We start from the raw sequence: 20,877 nt of genomic DNA, 5'->3' as shown, positions 1-20,877 counted from the left end.
CCGTCCGCTCCCACCCCAGCCGCCTCCAACCACATCCACTCTTTGACGTAATGTTTCTTTCGGGACTTTGAGATCCCCTTCAGATAATCTGATATTTGGATAATTGATATTCGGACAATCGAGGTTCCTCTGTAATGAGACAAACTCATAATTGTGGGCCTAAAAATGAATTGATCTTTGTTTAATTTACAGATGTTGCAATAGGAGTTCCATATGCAGGGGAAAATCATAGAGGTCTGGTTTATATTTATAATGGGAAATCTTCTGGTCTAAACCCTCATTCTTCGCAGACTTTGAAAGGGCAGTGGGCTTCAGATAACATGCCTGCAAGCTTTGGTTATACCATGCAAGGAGCTTTTGATATTGACACAAATGGATATTCAGGTATGTTTGACAATCTAAAATTATCCTAAATTGGCAAATGTTCAGACAGATTTTAATTTTCATATTGATTTATCTGGTAAGTGCATGCTTCAGTGTTATTGTACAAATTATTTTGATTTTTTTAAAACTATTATCATTGCATCATTGAGCCTTATTTATCTGAAGTACACCAAAAGTACACAGGTGTCTAATGGGATTAAAAAAAAATCTTGGGATTACAGTAATGCAGAATGCATCAGATATTTTACAGGTGCTACTTCATATTGAACAGGTTTTACAAAAAAAAGCTATCATTCTGTTTAACAGTCAGCTGGCAATCCCTGAGTAGTATATACATTTACACTAGCTTGACATAATCAAAAGTGAGATGGCACTGCCTACTGAATGTACAATACTTCATTTATTAGAAATTATTGTAGATAATCTGAAACCTTGGAATCCAGTCTGATTTGAGTTGTAGATATGACTGAATTCTTTAGCATTGTAAACATGGATTTTTTAAAGCATTGTAAGCATTGAAAACAATCTAGTCCATCAATCAGAGAACCCTGTCAATCTCAATGTACATCTGAGATATGTATGTTACTACTTAATCTAGTGAATGTGTCAATTGGTCTCACAGAATAGATTTCCAGTCTAGAATCAATCAGAATCTGCCTACGCTAACAAGTTTTCAAATTCCACCCTATCTTTTTCTGTGTAACTCTACTGATAATTACTTGTTGAAATCTGTATTTAATGTAATTATATATATTTACTTGATGTGTTTGAATGCATGATGCATAAGGAGGTACTGTAGCATGCTATGCCTAATCAAGATTTCAGCATGTTTTTTATCAAGGTGCTGCTTTTAGGTCATGGTAACATTTTTATTCTCTGAAGCAATGCCTTATAAATAAAAGCATACTGATTTTTTTAAAAGCCAAAAATGAGACAATGCAGCTAAGTATTTCCTTGTCTCAATTTACCTTCTCTTTAATGCTTCTCTCAAAAGTATTGGCTTTTTCCTATATATTGACAGTTAAACATTTGGTCCCTTATTTACATGTAAGCCTTGATGTTGAGATTATTTGACTATCAGAAGCGGAAGGCAGGACCTCAATGAGCTAACTCTTGTCTTCGAGCACCATTAATGTAGTAATAATTCCACAGAATTTATCCCCTTCTAATTTTGGTGATTATGAGTCTATTACTGTATTGATGCTGCATGCTAAGCTCGGTCTAGTCTGTTGACTAAGACAAGAACCATCAAAAAAAGATTCATTCATCATTTTCATGAAACACTGGCAATTAGATGGAGGTACTATTGTTGAATTATGGTATGTGTGGGAGTGGGAACACTGTTGTGTCCCTATGAGGGAATGTAAGGGGAATCTTTGCTTTCTCCTATTGCTGGTGATTTCTCAATCTTCCCAGCAGATTCCAAACAAAGTTCTCTCCCAAACTCAGATAACAGCCAAAAGAGACAGGAAATAATACCAGCTGTAGTCCTGTCAACATTTTTGTGGTTGAAAATATGATGAACAAAGAACCATATGAACAGTTTTAAAACCTGGATTCCAAATAATAAGATTTAATATTTTTAAAAAAACCTTCTTGCTAGAAGTTGATCTTTCTTCATAAGGAGCTCACTTTTTTGTTTGTACATTTTTTTCTAGATTTAATTGTAGGAGCTTTTGGTGCTGACAAAGCAGTTGTTTATAGGTAGGTAACTCCATTTTATGCATTTCTGAACTGTAGATGTGATATTTTAAAGGAAATATGTCTCATTTTCATAGCTTATTAGTCAGATGCTGCTGATCCCTTTTTTATATCTAGATTGAGTCCTGTTGTTTGTCAGAGTACTGTACATATATCTGGAGAACCAGTGAGAGTACTGCTTACTTTTGAGTTTTCCTGAATTACAGTGATTTTTTTATGAATCCTTCTTTGCCTTCTCCACTACAACAACTGTTGCCCTGAAATCTACACATGAAAACTGAGTTGTGATGGTAGGTAGGCAAACTTCACAGAGGCAGATAGGCTTCCCTGTCAGAAAGATGTATTAAGCTTCTCCATAAACCCAGTGGACAGAAGTAAGGCCTGGTGTTACATCAGGTTATACATATGGGAAGATCATAGATGTTGCTTACTAATATTCAGCTGTAAGAGGTGATTCAGTTGGGTTCTGTTTCCCCAGCTTTGGCAACTGGAAAATTTGTCTTCATTTGTCATCATTATTCAGTCTGCTATCTTGAAGATTAAATGCGAAAGTGCACAACATATGTCATGGCATTGATGCACTGTTATAGATGCAAATGAGCAAAATATGTAACATCTCATTTAATTGTAGTTGCTATTCTACTCAATGATGCCAAACAGCAGCATGTCAAGTGAACAGCTCCTCAAAGCTCGATTCCAACCCTGAGCGACTGTCTGTGTGAAGTTTGCGCATTCTCCGTGTGTTTGCCTGGGTTTCCTCCGGGTGCTCCAAACATGTGCAGGTTAGGTGAATTGGCCATTCCAAATTGCCCATAATGTTCAGGGGTGTGTAGGTTAGGTGCATTAGACTGGGTAAATATAGAATAATAGAATAGAGGAATGGGTCTGGAAGTGGTTTACTCTTCGGAGTATTGGTGCGGACTTGTTGGGCCGAAGGGCCTGTTTCCACACTGTAGGCATTTTATGAAGTGCATTCCATCTCCCTGAATCTGCCTGTAGTTCTGAGTTGATCCTATCCTCCATCAAATATGCCCTTGGTACCAGCCTGTCCTTTGGCAGGAGAAACTCCTACTGTAGTTCTACAGCCTACATTAGCATGAATGAATATTGGCTTCAAGGTCCTATGATTGGTTTAAAAAAAAACAACTTTCTCAGAGGTCTGCATTTTTTAAAAAAATCATTTGCTGCACCCATGGTGAAGAAAAATACTATTTCTTTGGCATTCATGCATTTTTAGATAATTCGTGTTAGGTAGCATATCTCACAATTCAAGGACACAGTACTACCTGAGTGGTCATCTCAGGAAAATGAAGCATAAGTTATATTAACCGTGCTTCATTACATCAGAATTATTATAATTCTGCATGTTGTTCGGGCAGCTACTGTATATTTCTGTTCTCACTCTCCAGTGTCATAGATTTTTACATGTTTTTTCTATGAATCCAGGTAAAGAGTGGCTCCCTGACTTGAACTTAGAAAACTGTGGCACAAGAAGAGGCCCTTCGGCCACCATGTCTGTGCCAACAGTGATGCCATTCTAAACTAATCCCATTTGCCTGCACATGATCCATATCCCCTTATTCCCTGCCGGTTCATGTACCTGTCTAAATGCCTTTTAAACTTTGCTATCATATCTGCTTCTACCGTGTTCCAGGCACGTACTGTCCTCTGTGTAAAAAGCATATCTCGTGCATCTCCCACAAACTTTTCCCATCTCAACCTTAAGCATATGCCCTCTACTAATTGACATTTCCACTCTGGGAGAAAGGGACTTTAACTATCAACCATAAGTATATTTCTCATAAATTTATATACTTCTGTCAGGTCATCCCTCAGCCTTCGATGCTCTAGTGAAAACGAAATAAGTTTGTCCAATCTCTCCTTATAGTTAATATAGTCCATTTCAGGCAACACTCTGGTAAACCTTTTTTGCACTCTCTCCAAAGCCTCCACATCCTTCATGTGATGTGGCCCAGCAACCAGAATTGCACATGATACTTTCAGCGTGGCATAACTAAATTCTTATATTGAGACAACATGACTTGCCAATTTTTATACTCAGTTCCTTGACTGATGAAGATACGCTGTATGTCTTCTTTATTATCTAATGTACTTATGCTGCCACTTTCAAGGAGATAGGGACTTGGACTCCAAGATCTCTTTGTGTATCAATGTTCCCAAGGGCCTTGCATTTACTGCATAGTTTCTTCTTGCATTTGACCTCCCAAGATTTACCATCAGACATTTGTCCAGATTAAATTCCATCTGCCATTTCTCTGTTCAACTTTACAGCTGATCTATATTCACCTGTATCCTGTGATAACCTTCCTCATTATCCTCCACTCCACCAATTTTGTCTCATCTGCAAACCTACTGATCAAATCACCTACAAGTTCATCTCCGTCATTTATATATATTACAAATAATGATCCTTGTGCAATACCACTGGTCATAGACTTCCAGTCAGAAAAATACCCCTCCCTAACTACCATCTGTCTCTATGACTAAGCCAATTTTGAATTCAATTTGCCAATTTATCATGGATCCCATGCAATTTAATCTTCTGGATCAGCCTACCATGAGGGACCTTGTCAAATGCTTGTATAAAGTCCATGTAAACAACATCCACCACTCTACCCTCACCTATCATCACTTTCTCAAATAACTCAAATTTGGGAGACAAGGCCTCCCCCCACATAAAGCCACACTGACTATCCCTAACAAGTCAATTATTTTCCAAATATGAGTAAATCCTGTCCGTAAGAACCTTCAGCAATAATTTGGCTACCATGATGTAAGACTCCCTGGCCTATAATTTCCTGGACTATCCCTTCTTAAACAAAGGAATAACATTGGCTATTCTCCCGTCTTCTGGGACCTTGCACATAGCTAAAAAAGATACAGAAATCTCTATAAAGGCCCCAGCATTCTCCTCCTTTGCCTCCTTCAGTATCCATCAGACCCTGGGTTGTATCTACCTTTAATGTCTTTCAAGACAAAACCCAGCACCACCACCTCAATATCAACATGACCCAGAATATCAACATGCACCTTCCTAATCATCCATGTCCTCCTCCTTATTGAATAGCGATGCAAAGTACTCATTAAGAACCTCACTCATTTTCTTTGGCTTCTTGCATAAATTCCGTCCCTTTTCCTTGAGTGGATTTACCATTTCCCTATTTACCCTCTTGCACCTAATTTATGGATGAAATGCCTTAAGTTTCTCCTAAGTCCTACATGCCAAGGGCATTTAGTGGTCTCTTCTGGCACTTCTAATTTCTTGATTAAGTTCTTTTATGCTTCTTTTATGCTCCTCAACTAAACTTTATATATGCTTCCTTTTCCTTATTAACTAAACTTTCAACATCTCTTGTCATCCAAGGATTCTGAATCTTGACTCTTTAGCCATGCATTATCTTGCTATTTCTGGTCTCACCTAGCATATAGCACAGTGAGCTCTCCTAAGGTTACCACCCTAGAAGTCCTACTTTTCAATTTCCAATTTAACTCCCTAAATTGCCTATGCAGGACCTCCTCTTTCTGCCTAGGTGCCAGTATCAATATGGACCACAACCAGTGGCCACTCCACCTCCCCGTTCAGAATATCCTGTTTCCGCTCAGACATTCTTGACCCAGCACCAGGGAGACAAAATGCCATCCTGAAGTCTTGCTCACGTTCGTAGCAATGCCTGCTTGTGCCCCTGTCTATAGCGTGCCCTGTTACGACTGCTCGTCTCCCTTGTTGGCGGCATGGTGTCACAGTGGTTAGCACTGCTGCCTCAACGCGCCAGAGACCCGGGTTCAATTCCTGCCTCAGGCGACTCTCTGTGTGGAGTTTGCATATTCTTCCCGTGTCTGCGTGGGTTTCCTCCGCGTGCTCCAGTTTCCTCCCACAGTCCAAAAATGTGCAGGTTAGGTGAATTGGCCATTCTAAATTGCCTGTAGTGTTAGATGAAGGGATAAATGTAGGGGAATGGGTCTGGGTGGGTTACGCTTCGGCGGGTTGGTGTGGACTTGTTGGGCCGAAGGGCCTGTTTCCACACTGTAAGTAATCTAATTTTAACCCTCCTTACTGTACAATAGAGCCAATTGTAGTGCAATAAAGTAGAGTAAAATTATTCCATTTAAATATTCATGGATAATAGCCTTCTCTTTAATGCAAGGATAAAATTTAACATTGGAAATAATTAAACAAGCACTTAATCTTTTCAATATAGTTCAATTGAAACATGTTTCTCCATCGAATGGCTCCAGCGATTCATCCATTATGATGTTAGGTTGTTTTAACCTGGATCTTTTATAAAAAGCCCAGAGAGAAAAACTCATAATTCTAGTTTAATTACATTGATCTGGAAAGATATTTGGCTCATCTGGGACATATAAATGTCATACTAGTCTGGAGTTTGAATTTAACTGTTTTATTTTAAGAGATTTACTGTGTAGTCAATTATTTAGTATCAAATGGGGAATGTTTATTAATGATACTGGGTACAAATTATTTTGGGAGGCATCTCCTGTTGCAAACATCACAGACCTTTTGTAGGTTAAAAAAATACACTAAAGCATGGAAAAGAGACACTTAGCACAATGCATAATCTAAAGCACTTTTTTTCTGAAAGTGTTCTACACAAAAATAAGCTTTAAATGAACCATTTCTGTAAAGGAGGAACCTACAACAAATATGAGTGAAACATCTGGGTTCTGTGGGGAACTTCAAATGAAAACAGTTACACATCATCTGAGAAAGTGTTCATTAAAGTAGCTTACAGTACATGATTAAAATGATTCTCTCAGCCCTTGAATAATACTACAAAATTCTAATAGTATATTAGGATTGCATTAATTGGAATTAGCTGACATATTCAGTATTTACTTCAAGTGGTGTCCTCGTATGCCTTGCTCTGATTATTTCAGTCCAGTAAAATGAAAACTATTTTAAAGGTAGCAAACGATATGTTGGCTCATGTTTACTTTAATGCAATTCTCTTTGATCCAGTTCATAATATTGAATATTGGATAATTGTAGCCATCAGTTATCGTTAATGGTAATGTGAGTTTCAGGCCAGATTTACTGCAGAATTTTGCATAGAGTTGTCATAAAAGATGTTACGTTAATTTTGATTTAGTATTTTGATATGTTTCTGTTAAAATGTCAGTTGGAGATCTCTTGCCATTACTAAATTAAATGTGTAAGTATTAATGGTGTTCTTCTGAATTGTATATTTCCTGAGGGAGATTCATATGTAGTGCTAAGCTATGTAATAGGTCTACATAAACCTATTAAACAGGTTCCCTATTAATATAGAGTTACAAATTTATTCCACTATGAAGATCATCATGGTTTTTAGTTTATTTAATGTAGTTGAAAGACTAGTAGTATTTCAATTTAATGATCTAAAACCAGCTATTATATTGGTTATATTTAAGTTGCACTGTAAAAGCAAGCTATTGTCTGTTTCATCATTTTTGAATCCTACAACAATGAAGCTTTTATTGCAGTTCCAAATCTTGTATGATAAAGTAGCATGGTGACATTGACACCAGATGAAAAAATAATTGATTGGTTATATTAAAATTGCCTTTGTGATCGTTCATTCCTATTAAGATTTAATTTTATGTCATTGAAAATAGTTATGAAGGAACCAAAAAAAAACATGATACCTGAATGATTGAGAGCAAGATGGAAATATTTTCCTTTACCCCGGTTTCAAAGGGTTTTTTTTTGTACTCCTTCAAATCTTCAATGTAGGAAACAAAAGGTGGATTTTGTCACCTAGTTAAATGGAAGCTAGGTTGCCAAATAATCTTGGTGCTGAATAACACAATATATTGAGCTGAGAAAATGTCTGAAGTGGTATGTTGTGATAAGTCTGTACCTCTGTAGAAAATAAAATTAGTTCAGAATATCTACATTAAGCTACTGTTAAAGGATGGTTTCTCCTCCTGTTTTAAACTTTTTAGAGCCAGACCTGTAATACATGTGAATGCTTCATTAGAAGTCAACCCATCAATTTTGAATCCGGAAAACAAAAGCTGTACACTGAGAGAAGGTGTCATGGTCTCTTGGTGAGTTTGATTCTGTATTATGGGTGACGTACTGAACCTTGAATTACTGATTTCTTTTTCTTAGTCTGCTATTCAATGACCAGGTAAGTGGAATCTGTGAAATACAAGATATTTTATCTAACCTATCTATTATTTTATTTAAAGACAACTTTGACTGTATAGTGATGTAAGCCAGTTAATTAATAATATACCATAAGCTTCTAGACAAATTGGAAACTTTAAAGGCTCGATTGCCAGGCATGAATAACATGAAATAGTAATTGCATAAACTTTTCTTAGTTTAAGAAAACATATTTCCATTAACCAAAATCAGATGAACTCCTCATTCATCCACTTGCTATTTATGGACTTTTCTAAATAGATACTGGCTGCCTCATTTGCTTATGTTACCTAGCTTTCTGCACTTCAAATATAATCCATTGTTTTGAAGCTGTTAGGGATGCCTTGAGGATATACCAAGGTGCCACATCAATAGAAGATCATTTTTCCTGTCTCTTACACAGTAAGGGGCATCAGAAAACACTCAGTTTTTCCCATTCATAACTCACCATGCTGATAAACTTTCAGTGTTTCTTTTGAACCTTTTGTGACATTTATCTTGGTGGTCATATAGCCTGCCTGATCTTCCTACAATTGACTTTACTAGAGAGGCAGATCTAGCTTTGAATAATTGGGAGAATACTCCCCTAATGCAGATTTTTGTAATTCTTTCATGGGATGTGGCTGTCGCTAGTTAGGCTAGCATTTATTGTCCATTCCTAATTCTCTTTGAGAAGATGATGGTGAGCTGCCTTCTTGGACTGCTGAAACTCATGAGTGGATGCACTATTGTTGTGACTGCCAAGATTTTAAGTTAGCAATAGCAAAGGAATGGAGATATAATTCCAATTGTGGTTTGGATGGGAACAGCAACTGGTGATGTTTCGATGCATCTGCTTTCCTAGTCTTTCTATTTTGTGGAGGCTGTGGATTTGGATGACAATGTTCAAGGAGCCTTGATCCTCCAGTATTGGATTTTTCCCTGTAGGGTGCGTTAAGTGTAAAGCTTTCCAGTTCTCAGCAATAATACCTTCATTTTCAGTGCAAAAAATCGATTATGTAATTAAAATACAAAAAATGCTTCCGAAATGTTGATAAGTTGCGTATTGAAGACATTAGTGATATAGCAATCTGCTGTGTTGGCTCTGTCAAAAATGCTAACAAAGGAGCCATATAAAAATAACTGTTGTATATGTATGCTCTGCAAATGAAAGTAATTCTGAATTTCAGGTGAATCGACCTTGAGAGAATTCCATCAAAATTAATGGTCTGAATTCTAAATATATTCAGAGGTTAAAGTGAGCTATATCTTGAAGAATTATTTCCTGGTTGAAGTGCTCAATGTATTCGTTTGTATTGCAGATCAATAGTGTTCAGGAAATGAGACTGTTTAATGATACAGTTGTAAGTCCTTCAGAACTCAAAGTTGTTTTGCACCACAGTTAGGGAACATCATACTAACCACAGCGTTACAGTCCTATGGCTGAATTTCATCTTCAGAAATATTTCTGCATTTGCAGTTGTTGTTGCAATTGACCTTCATTTTTAATTTAAAAATAGTTTCAAACTATTGGCTTGTCACAGTTGCTGATAACCTCTTCTCTCTTCATCAGTTTTACAGTTAAGTTCTGCTTAAGTGCATTTGGAGCAAGAGCCACAGATTTCCTGGGTGAGTTTGATCTTATCAAATGTGCATACTGTGTAGTTTATTATAATTTAAATTAAAACTATAGTCTGTCTTTATGTTGTGAATGACAATAAATGTAACGGTTGTGCGATCTTTCAGGAGTTAATGAAATAGAAGTTAAAACATGACAGCATGGTGCTAAACCTGTAGTTGATTAAGTGTGCCAGAACATAAGTTGAACCAAATAGAACCATTTAGTTGAAACCGAGAATAATAAGATTAAACTATTAATCAAACTTTCATTTGACCTGGTTGGCGAAATATATGCCAATGAATGTTTTGCTATGGCTATCTTTTAAGAATTAAATCGAGCACTTTATGACTGGCAAAGTGATGACCATTTAATCACCATTTGATGGAGTGACTCATCTTATTTACTAATAAGAATTTGATTTTGTTCATTCTACACATGCATGTATCAGTGATGTATTGCAAATCCAGCTCAGTGTAATCAAAATAAGCTTAATGCTGGCAGATTACTTACCAAGAACTTTAAACATTTATATATGGTGTTGAATCCCTATTCTGTAAAGTAAGGAAAACATGCAATTGTATTAAACTTTGACATAACTGTTTGATTTTTATGCCAAAGTCATGCATATTTCCTCAATCAATTGCACTTCTCTGAATAATGCTTAAAATATATATTTTTGAGGGCTCCTCAGGAAATTTTCTTGAGGGTTACATTTTGGTTTTTGGGAGCTACTTCTTAAGTCTCTCAAAATCATTTATTTGGTGGTGTAGTAACGTAGTAACAATACCTTTTGCATTTGTGTTGGCATACACACAGATGTTGATTTAGAATAACTAAACTCAAAGGTCCTTAATACACATCAACAATCCATTAAACTTAAAACTATAACATGTAAGGAAATAATTAATCTGCTAGATACCACACATTTTAAGCTGATACAAGACAACAGGCATAAGTTAACAATTTGTTTTTCAAAATAACCAACACACACTTGTGCATGCAAAAATCTATCACCATAATCATCTTTTGTGGCAAGTGGCAAGCTGCAGATATAGTGTTTCCATCACATATTTGCAAGATTGGAAATAATGCATGCAGTTATTGCCTAATTTACTATATCTCAGATCTCCATTTCAGATTTAAATTTAATAATTGACACTGTTCAAGATAGTATGATCCACATTTCTTCTGCAAATCTTCCCCTCACACCCCATCTACAACCCCCAAGTAAGGCAGCTCTTGAATTTGTGTCAGAAGACCAGGCAAGGAATTCAGCACATCATTGATTTAAAATTTATTATTAATGTATCCCTCTTATGTCAAAATTTCTTCTTTTTGTGTTGTAGCGTCCCTCTCCCCACTTGTAAACTTGTAGCCTCCTTCTCCCCTCACCCCTTACTTTGCCCCCTGTAGCCTCCATCTTAACCCCACACTCCCCTGTAGACATCTTTTCATTCCACACACCCTGTGTAGCCTCCTCCTCCTTCTCTCCCTAAGCACTCTTGCAGATGGAACCCCCAGATCCAGTCTCTGCATAAGGCCACCCCATCAAAATGCCCCCTCACTTCCCAGCCTCGGCTAAAGGTCCATCTCCATCCCAGACTCGGTGAAAGGACTCCCATCCCATTTTCCATTTTGGCTAAAAGCTTCCTCAATAAGTCCCTCACTGCCACCACTGCTACCTAACTGATCGCTGCTTGAGCAAACCAGTCTGTGTTTAGAGGAGCAATTCTTCACCTTTTCCATCCATTCTATTTACAGGGTGACTTTTCTGTGATTGCTTGCTCTTGTGAATGAGTTTTCCTGGCCATTTGGTGCTTTTCAATGGCAGATTTGTCTGCTGACCCATATATATTGAGTGGTGCCTTTCAAATCAGTTCTACTGAAAATTCATTTAGATTTTGAACATAGCTGCATTATCTATCAAAGGAGATGAGTTTCCCATGTTTGCTAATACTTGTAAGGATTGCAAAATTAAATCAACAATATTGACACAAGGACTCAAAGGCTGTTCCATGTGCTGTTCTGCAATTCTTGATATTTGCAGAGATTTGTCATTTATTGCTTTCCCTTTACTGAGGCCTGCATTGTGTTTTCTATATTTTTAATTGCTTTGGTATGGCATTAACTTCTGTTACATTTAAAAGAGAAATGCAGCTACCATTGCATTTCATTAAGTCTGCTAAGTATAATAGGTATAAATGATTCTTTTCCCTTGAGTATATCAGATTAAGGGGTGAACTAATTGACGTGTTACAGTTGATTCGAGGATGTTATAGGGGACAGAATTTATTTTCTCTGGCAGATGATTCCAGAACAAAGGGCCATAACCTTGAAATTAGAATGAGGCCATTAAGAGGCAAAATCAGGAAGCACTTTGTCGCCCAAAGGGTAGTGGAAATCTATAATTCACTCTCCGAAGACCTATAGAAGCTAGTTCAGTTGAAAATTTCTAAAGTGATGAAGAGCTTTTTGCTAGGTAACAATGTTGGTCTATGTGGAAATAAGCCAGATTAATGGAACAATGATACTGATTAGCAGTTAATTAATATAACAAGGAACAGACCCAATGCTAAGTCTACATTTGTTGGATAGTTCAACCATTAACTTGCCAATGATAGAAATTTAAGTTGCTACTTCATGAAGTAGCATGTTTAAAACTTTTGTTAGGCCCTACTTGCTTGTCTGGGCTGACATTTCCACGCTCTTCACGATTTTCATGCACACTAACGAGGTTCTCCAGAAATCTAAGTTACCAGCAGCAAAGTCAATGTGGAAAGTGTTCAATAATGCAGCTGGCCTGAAAGAATTACCCCAGAACTTTGGAATAGTTTTTCCCACCATATAAGTAATAATCTTTGGGAGGAGCTAGTCAGTTCTAGTTTGTAGTCAGTTGGTTTTACATTCTACAGCTATGTGACGTAGATCTAGGGCTGAACTTGCCCATATCTTGGATAAGTGTCCATTTCGGGATTGTTAGAAGATCTTGTCAGTGATGAGTGTCTCTGCTTCTGCTGCCATACCATTACATGAGATGTGCACCATAGAGACCAGTTGCTCATTTAATGAAATTTTATGTGGAAGTTTCTGTGAGAAAAGTTTCCATGGGCCTTGCTGGACTGGACACTGAATCTCATTTGAAATGCACTTTGCCTAAAAATGGGAAATTCAGTCCAGTATCATCTCTTACCTAGCATTAATATGATCAGTTTTAAGCTAATGTAACCCATTATTTTACAATTGTGTAATAACCTCCTTCTTATTACTCAGCTATGTGCCTCTCCTGCTGAAAACATTTTAGTGGTTAATCCTTCACCACTTAATACTAATTAGCCTCTTAGACTTAGATTCCAAAAAGAATTAGTGGCAGCAGATCATCTCAACAATCCTTGCAGAATCAGGTACTGATTACAGGCACCTGTTTGTTGTTTTAGGAGTTTGTTAATACAGATAGGCAGTTGATGATTTATTGCAAATTTCTGATAGATTATTAAGTTTGTAAAGAAGCAGCAGTTTATGATATATCAGTTAATTAGATAGAGTATCCAACTGTGACACTTGGGCATGGTTCACTGATACACAAAGACATATAGGATGCCCCCACAGATGGTTTGTTAAAGTGGTGGGGACAGCATCTTGCTCTCTAGCTAAGGTGATAAGGAAGTCTTCCCTTCATCTTCCTCCTCTCCTTATGCACTGTCTTCCATCTGCCTGGTAAGGATTTCCTGAAGGCTGCTTTCTGGGGAAAAATGACCCTGCCCTGAGTCTATTGTTGCTCCATGCACAGATCCTCAAGTGCAGATTTGACTTAGCGCTTTGCAGTTACTCCAGTGTGGAATATTGACCCCTGTGTAGCTTGTGGTTCCTCTGACTGATTTGGGCATGGTGCTGTTGTTCCAGTGTGGAATTGGCCTAACCTCTGTGGTCTTTCCCTGGCACTTCCTATGCTGAATACTGTTCTCTGAGCCTGGCATTTAGTGTCATAGCATATTTTTAGGAGCAGATCATATTCTCTGTGTCAATCAATTGTGTGAACTCTTTGGTCAGTGGTCATGGGACAGCCACTCATACTGTTGGATGATAGTCATCTCCTTGCCTGTGTTTATCATTTTCTGTAAGCTTCTTTTCAAAAATGACACACTGATAATGAGATATATTTGGCTTCTAATGAATTGTTGATGCTATTCAATGAACATCGTGACTTTTTTTTAATATATATATGTCTTCCTTTTGTTTTGATATGCTAGAAATATGGGAAGTTATGTACTGCTGCAATAGCTATTGAAATCTCAGGTAATGCAGCAAATACGTGAAAAATTCAGTTTTTAAGGGATCCCTGCATTCGACACCTTCAAATAGAAGCTGTCATCAATTTCAGCATAAGTTCGATCAAAGGAATTCAAGCCAAGTGATTTATCTTGTGCACAACCATTTAAAGCTTTTCATGTAAAAATAAAAGGTTAATTAAAACAGGTAGAAAGGACTTTTTTAAAAAACATATCCTGATGTTCCTCTGAAACATTATTTCTGGTGTCCCTTTGGAGTTGTCTTGCTTAACTCAGAAATGTCTCCAGCTTCCATGCTTTTGTTGTTGCATGATCAAATAATTGCAAGAACGTTATAGTGACATCTAGTGTTAGCCAATATAATCATTGCTACCTCGGACCTCCCGAAGGTGAATCAATTGTGAATGCACTCTTTACAATGTTTCAGAAATTGAAAATAAATCATCATTTTTAAACTGATTATAAACAACGAGAATTGGCATGAAGCGATGTTAGATTAGATGACGACAAGCTTGCGCATAAAAAAAGACATTTTAAGGAATGCTTTGAAGTAAGTAAGTGAGGTAGAAGCATGGTATTGCAGAGCTTGGAGCCTTGGAAACTAATGGCATGGCCAATAGTGAGGAAACAAAATACTTACTAAGAGGGCTTCTTGGATAGCAATAAAAAAAAAGAATATTTCCTTTCACTGGTCCTTGAAAATCACTGTATTTCCCTGATATCTAAGACAACTATCCAGCTAACTTGGCACAGGTTGGAATTTAATGTTGAGCATTTTTACTTTGGATTTTAAAAAAAGGAGTTCTGAGGAAGGGTCACTGGACCCAAAAGGTTAACTCTTAATTTCTCTCCACAGATGCTGAGTTTTTCCAGCAATTTTCCTCTTTTTAATTTTTAGACAGGATGTGTTTTTGATTTTTTTTTTACAAGTCTGTACAAAGATTTGGCTGGCTGCTTCAGAATCTGAACTGAGCTTCATTTTCAACATGCAATCTGTGACCTCCAGACTGCCACCCTTTTGCTTCTGAAACATCTCCTCACCAAAGATGCTGAATTCCTGACCTTTGTCTTTCGCTCCTAGAACGCCTTCTCCTTGTCTCCATTGTCCATGAAGACCATTTGTTCAGAACCATATCGGCTGAGTGCTTGTTTGCACAAACTTGGCAACACTTGGATTAAAATCTTCTCGTAAAATTGCATATTTCCCTGTGCCCCATGTAATTGATTTTAATGTCCTTAACGTTATGCTCATATCTCCTCCTGTTTTCAACAGCCACCAGAAAAACTATCTGACCTTCTATTTGACCATATTAATTCCATCCCTTCACTATTTTTTGTTCTTCATATTCCAGCCACTCCTTCTCAGTGCACACAGTTATCCTCCACCCTTGTAAGTGCTATGAATTTGTTTGCATTTGGGAAGCAGTATGCAGATTTAAAATGTCATGGTCATAGATGATAGTGACTTCAGCTACTCTTCCATTGAATTTGTTGAATTTTTTTTCTATAATGTATGCTTAAATATAATGTTGAGTTTTGTTCATTTGCAGATTTTAATGTGGAACTACAGCTGGATAGACTAAAACAGAAGGGTGCAATCAAGAGAGCTATGTTTCTTCACAGTTCTCTCTCTTATTATGAAAAGAAAATGAAAGTAGAAAATAGTCGAAGAAAAGTTTGTGAAGAGTTGCAAGCCTTTCTGAGAGTAAGTCTTTACTGTATCACCTGTTATGCTCAGCACTTTTAGCAGCATCAATGGAAAGAGAAACTGATTTAACGTGTCAAGTCCAAGGACTTTCCTTTAGAAGATTTATAAGGTTCTTGCTCTCCTTTCTGTCCTCAAAGTACAGACCATTTTCAGCTAAGGCAGCAAGTGAGTAGCCATCACTTGTCCCAGCTGCCTTTGAATTCGTGGCTCAAAGATAAGCGGTAGTAGTCTGCTATTGTCTCCATGAGTAGACCAATATTGTGGAGGCTAATGGGTATAATCTTGTAGCTGCTCTATTGGCATAATACATGAGTGTTGTGTTGTATCCAGCACAAGCCTTTTGAAGAGTGCCAGTAATTAAATATCAATGTGGAGGGTTGTTGGGTCACATACAAGTTTGAATTATTTTCTATTGAATTGGTATTCTGGGCAATGTCATGCGATGAAGCACCATGTGGAAGATATGATCTTAGTTTGTACAATGATGGTGAACCTCCAGCATTCCAAAAATAGCTCTGGAGATGTATATGCAGAAGTCACACCCCTGACCATAGTGCCTACCATCTTCATGGAGCTGGGGTTTGGAAAAGGGGTAACGTTCCAAGATGCATGTTCATGTTTCAGGGGCAGCTGGTCATATAAGACAGCAGTTGTCTTCAGTCATGTTTGCTTTTTGTTCACCATGAGTGGGAAACATAACGTGCAGATTAGACTTGATAACAGGAGGTCTACACTTTGCAGAGTTGCTTGGATAGGTAGAATAGCCTTTTGGAAAAGTAAGGTTTCCTTTTGGATATGATCTTGACAGATTTTGGAAGGAGGTCAAATGCTTTTTGTGAAAGGTTGGCTTCTCTTTGGGATCATTACATATCTGTAAAGTGTGTATAAGCTCATTGAAACTGTCATGGCATTTAAAACGCCTGCCTTTAAATATTTCAGAAAGAAATCTATCTTAGAATGTTTTTTCAAGTGTTTTAAAGTGCTATTTAACGCTGTTCACGTATGCCAGATTAATTACAGAATTAGTATTGCTTTACTGATTTCATAACTTTTGGCAATTAAGGTAGAATGACTCTCGATTCACAATTTGATTGAAAGCTGCAATAGTTTTTAAACTCTGACATGGGACTATGAATTCCAGTGTTTGTTTTTATTATAGGTAAACTGGGTTTCTAATCAAGAGGAGTGTTTTTTTTAAAATAATGAAATCTCCAATAGACACAATAGCTTGATTTGATTACAGCATGGGTGCTTAGGTCTGCCCACCGTGCATACTGGGTAAGTTGGGATGTTACAAGTGAGGATAAAGGATGGTGGGTGGAGATATGGGTTGGCATTGGTTAACAATAAGTTGGAATAAGGTCTGAAAAGCTCCATGGGCAGATGTAGTGGAGAGTCATAAGATGGCATGGAGAGTCCGCAGATCATTGGGATGAATATAGAGGTGGGTGCGGGCATAGTTTGGTATGGATAGTAATGGGGAAGGAGGGAGGTCTACTTTGTTTCTTTTGAAAATTTCAATACAGTGTGAGTCTCAAGGCAGACCATTGTGTCCAAAACTCTGCACCCAGCAGTCACCACTTTGCTTCTGAACCCACCCATCACAATTAATGAGAATTTGCTCCACTCAGGAACAGACATCTAAAGCGTTTGGACACTTCCTCCTTGGTTGGGTTTGCAGAGCTGGGAATAGTCCTGACTGTAAATTCAGGATAGGTCTTCTCTCTCCAGAGAGACTAAAGTTTAGAAATGGATTACCCTGGAATATTTTCTGGTGTTGGTAGATGGTGTGCTTTTAAAAAAAAAGTCATTCTGGAATGTACTATATATCTTTACAGACAAGAAAAAGCTAATAAGGGAAGTTTTTTAAAAAATGTGGAAATTTCAAAATAATGAGGACCTTCATTAACAGGTTTTTTTTCTATAACCAATAGGTTGCAGGATATAATTTTGTAGATATCCTTTGAGCCCAGTGCTGAAAAGTTGCAGTTTGTCCTCCAGATAGTGACTAAATTAGACACTATTTAGAAGACAAACTTATATAAGTGAACTTTTCACTAAAAGCTAAGGCAAAGTTTAGCTCCTCTTTCTCTTTTTGATAATTAATATACTTTGCATTAACCTGTTTCATTTTTTATGCAAGTCTGCTTCAGTAGAACATTAATTGAATATGAACAGCTGCAAATACCAATGTACTTGGTGGGGGGGAAAAAAAAAAGGAGACCTGTTGTATTATAAGAGGGAAGTGTCTGGTATGCTCTGTACTTGCTGCAGCATGCACTGAAAGTATTTCTTATGATCTGCTGTATTGCTTTAAACTGCTGCAGCACCAGCGTTTTGTGATGTGGTTTTATGTTTGATCCTGATTTCTGTTTGCTTTTAGATTTTTAAGTAGTCCCAAAGATAGTCATTATTAACATCAGTACTCTTGCTATCCGAACAAACCTGGGAATGTCGAGCAATTTATGATGACACTGCATTTTCTAATGCAGTTATAAAATGTCTTGGTTTACCATGAAGCATATAATGTGCTATAACTTTAATCATTTAGCTTGTAGGAATTTATTTGTGTTTGAAAGATATAAATGAAGCATTTATTTTTCAATTTAAAGGATGAGAATGAGTTCAGAGATAAACTGACTCCAATTGCTATCTATATGGAGTATAGCCTGGATGTACAGACCCCAACAGATGGGAATGGACTTCAACCAATCCTCAACCAATTTACCCCAAATAATATCACCAAGCAGGTCAGTAACCAACACACTTCTCTGTCTGTGAATTTGTCCCGACATCTGCATGTTTGGCAATTCTTCTTTTCTCAATTTTTTTTTTCTGAATTGTATTGACCCAATGGTTTTGAAATGTTTAATGTTGCTAAAATCAACTTTTATCCCTTTCTTAAATTTATTTCTCTCTGTCCCTTTTCCCAAAGCCCTCCAAATACTCAGGCCACGGACCATTCCCTGGCCATGAAAGCAGGTAAGGAACCTGATTGACCCATACATCACTGCAAACAACATGGTTTTAGGAGAAGTGCAAGAGCAGTCTGGTTGACTGCCATTAAATATTCCTGTCCTGGTAGGCAAATGCCAGGTTTCAACTCATTACTATTCCATTTGCCTTTGTCCATGCCTCCCCATCCTCTCTGATATATATCTGAGATCAGGCGCTCTGTGTGATCCATAATGACAACTTTTTAAATTACTCGTCGTTCTGGTACATCTTGGCCAGTTTGAGATCCTATTTAATGCAAGTTGCAAGATTTTGAAAATCACTTATTCAGGTGGCATGAAACTATTTATTTACAGTGTATGACTTTGTTTTGTTCAAAACCTAATCTGTGCAGGAACTTGAAAGAAAACCATTTGTTTCACCGTTCATCTTAATGTTGTATGTATCTCCTGGAGATTGCTACAATGCAAAGCTATCACACTCCATATGGATCTTCAAAAACTCTGCTCATCTATGTTCTTTTAGCGGAGGAAATAACATTTTATTTTTCTCCTGGTTACCATTTATTCTAAATTTAAGTCCATTTGTATTCTGGGGGCTGACAGTGATTTAACCAAAGTAGCTACTCTATTTGTGATAGTTGTTTAATTTATTCTTTCTCAGGCACGTATTTTACTGGATTGTGGTGATGATAACATCTGCAAACCTGATCTTAAACTGTCTGTAAGAGGGTATGTTCAAAAAGATTGCAACTAGTCTTTCCTTTAATTTGTTAATACAACATTATTTTAAATTTTCAAACAAGTTTCACTTTTTTAACATGCAGTATAATACTTGAAGCTCTTAATTTAAAAATGATGCCTCTGTCCTCTTTAGGGATCGAAAGCAATTGTACATTGGTGATGATAATCCCTTAACCCTACATATAAATGCGCAAAATGAAGGTGAAGGGGCCTATGAAGCAGAGTTGTACATCATGTTACCACAACAAGCGGATTATGTTGGGGTTGTTCGCAATAATAAAGTAGGCAATTTGTTTTTTTTTTGTTATTAACCTTCTGGTGGTACACAGGACTAAAATGTATACCACACCATAACCCACTGCAGGCACACATACAGAAATGTTATTATAAGCTTCCAGCACAATGTCTCAGATTTGACTAAATGCAAAAGGGAAATAACACAAATGGTAATGTTATAATCCTAAAAGAGCATTCTGGCATTATAAAAAAAGGAAATGTTGATTAACTCAGCAGAAATATGTTTATAATATAAGTGGAATTAAATATCCCCCTCTGGGAGCATGTTTGAATTTAGGTAAGGGCATTTAAATCAGCAATCTGCTTCTTCTCACCTCCACTCTATTAAGTTTACGGCATGAAGACTTGAGTAGCTTCTAACTGAAATACGTAAGTAGAGAATTAATGCCCACTTCAGGACAGCATCCTGTAGCCACTGTTATTCAATACTGGAGGTGTCTCACGAAAATAACATGACAATCAAGCAGACTTTCTCAGTGAAGGCAAAATAAGGCTCTTGGAAGCTTTCTAAGCAGAGGGAGACAACCCTGTTGCCTGGAATAAGTTCCACCCTACATGTGTAGCTAACCAAATCGTTCCATCGATAAATATAGTTGTAGGCATATAGTATTGGCATTTTATTTAGAATGCATAGAACATAGAACAATACAGCACAGAACAGGCCATTTCGGCCCACGATGTTGTGCCGAACATTTATCCTAGCTTAAGCACCCATCCATGTACCTATCCAATTGCCGCTTAAAGGTCACCAATGATTCTGACTCTGCCACTCCCACAGGCAGTGCATTCCATGCCCCCACCACTCTCTGGGTAAAGAACCCACCCCTGACATCTCCCCTATACCTTCCACCCTTCACCGTAAATTTATGTCCCCTTGTAACACTCTGTTGTACCCAGGGAAAAAGTTTCTGACTGTCTACTCTACCTATTCCTCTGATCATCTTATAAACCTCTAGCAAGTCACCCCTCATCCTTCGCCGTTCCAACGAGAAAAGGCCGAGAACTCTCAACCTAGCCTCGTACGACTTCCTCTC

At 37.4% G+C, this 20,877-nt stretch overlaps 1 protein-coding gene across 1 annotated transcript in view; it reads left to right on the top strand.

The window, feature by feature from the left end:
• The window catches only part of itgav (integrin, alpha V), a 139,920-nt gene that overhangs the window by 81,499 nt on the left and 37,544 nt on the right, over positions 1-20,877 (top strand). The window contains exons 13-20 of the mRNA XM_043693448.1: positions 193-384; positions 2,043-2,088; positions 8,050-8,154; positions 9,807-9,862; positions 15,691-15,845; positions 18,461-18,598; positions 19,467-19,534; positions 19,680-19,827. Coding sequence (XP_043549383.1) covers positions 193-384; positions 2,043-2,088; positions 8,050-8,154; positions 9,807-9,862; positions 15,691-15,845; positions 18,461-18,598; positions 19,467-19,534; positions 19,680-19,827 — 908 coding nt within the window. The remainder of the gene's footprint in view (positions 1-192; positions 385-2,042; positions 2,089-8,049; positions 8,155-9,806; positions 9,863-15,690; positions 15,846-18,460; positions 18,599-19,466; positions 19,535-19,679; positions 19,828-20,877) is intronic.

The sequence above is a fragment of the Chiloscyllium plagiosum genome, chromosome 7 (assembly GCF_004010195.1).
Source record: "Chiloscyllium plagiosum isolate BGI_BamShark_2017 chromosome 7, ASM401019v2, whole genome shotgun sequence".
NCBI classification, from domain to species: Eukaryota; Metazoa; Chordata; class Chondrichthyes; order Orectolobiformes; family Hemiscylliidae; genus Chiloscyllium; species Chiloscyllium plagiosum.
The sequence above is the reverse complement of the archived record's forward strand: the minus strand, read 5'-3'. Positions and strand labels throughout refer to the sequence as shown.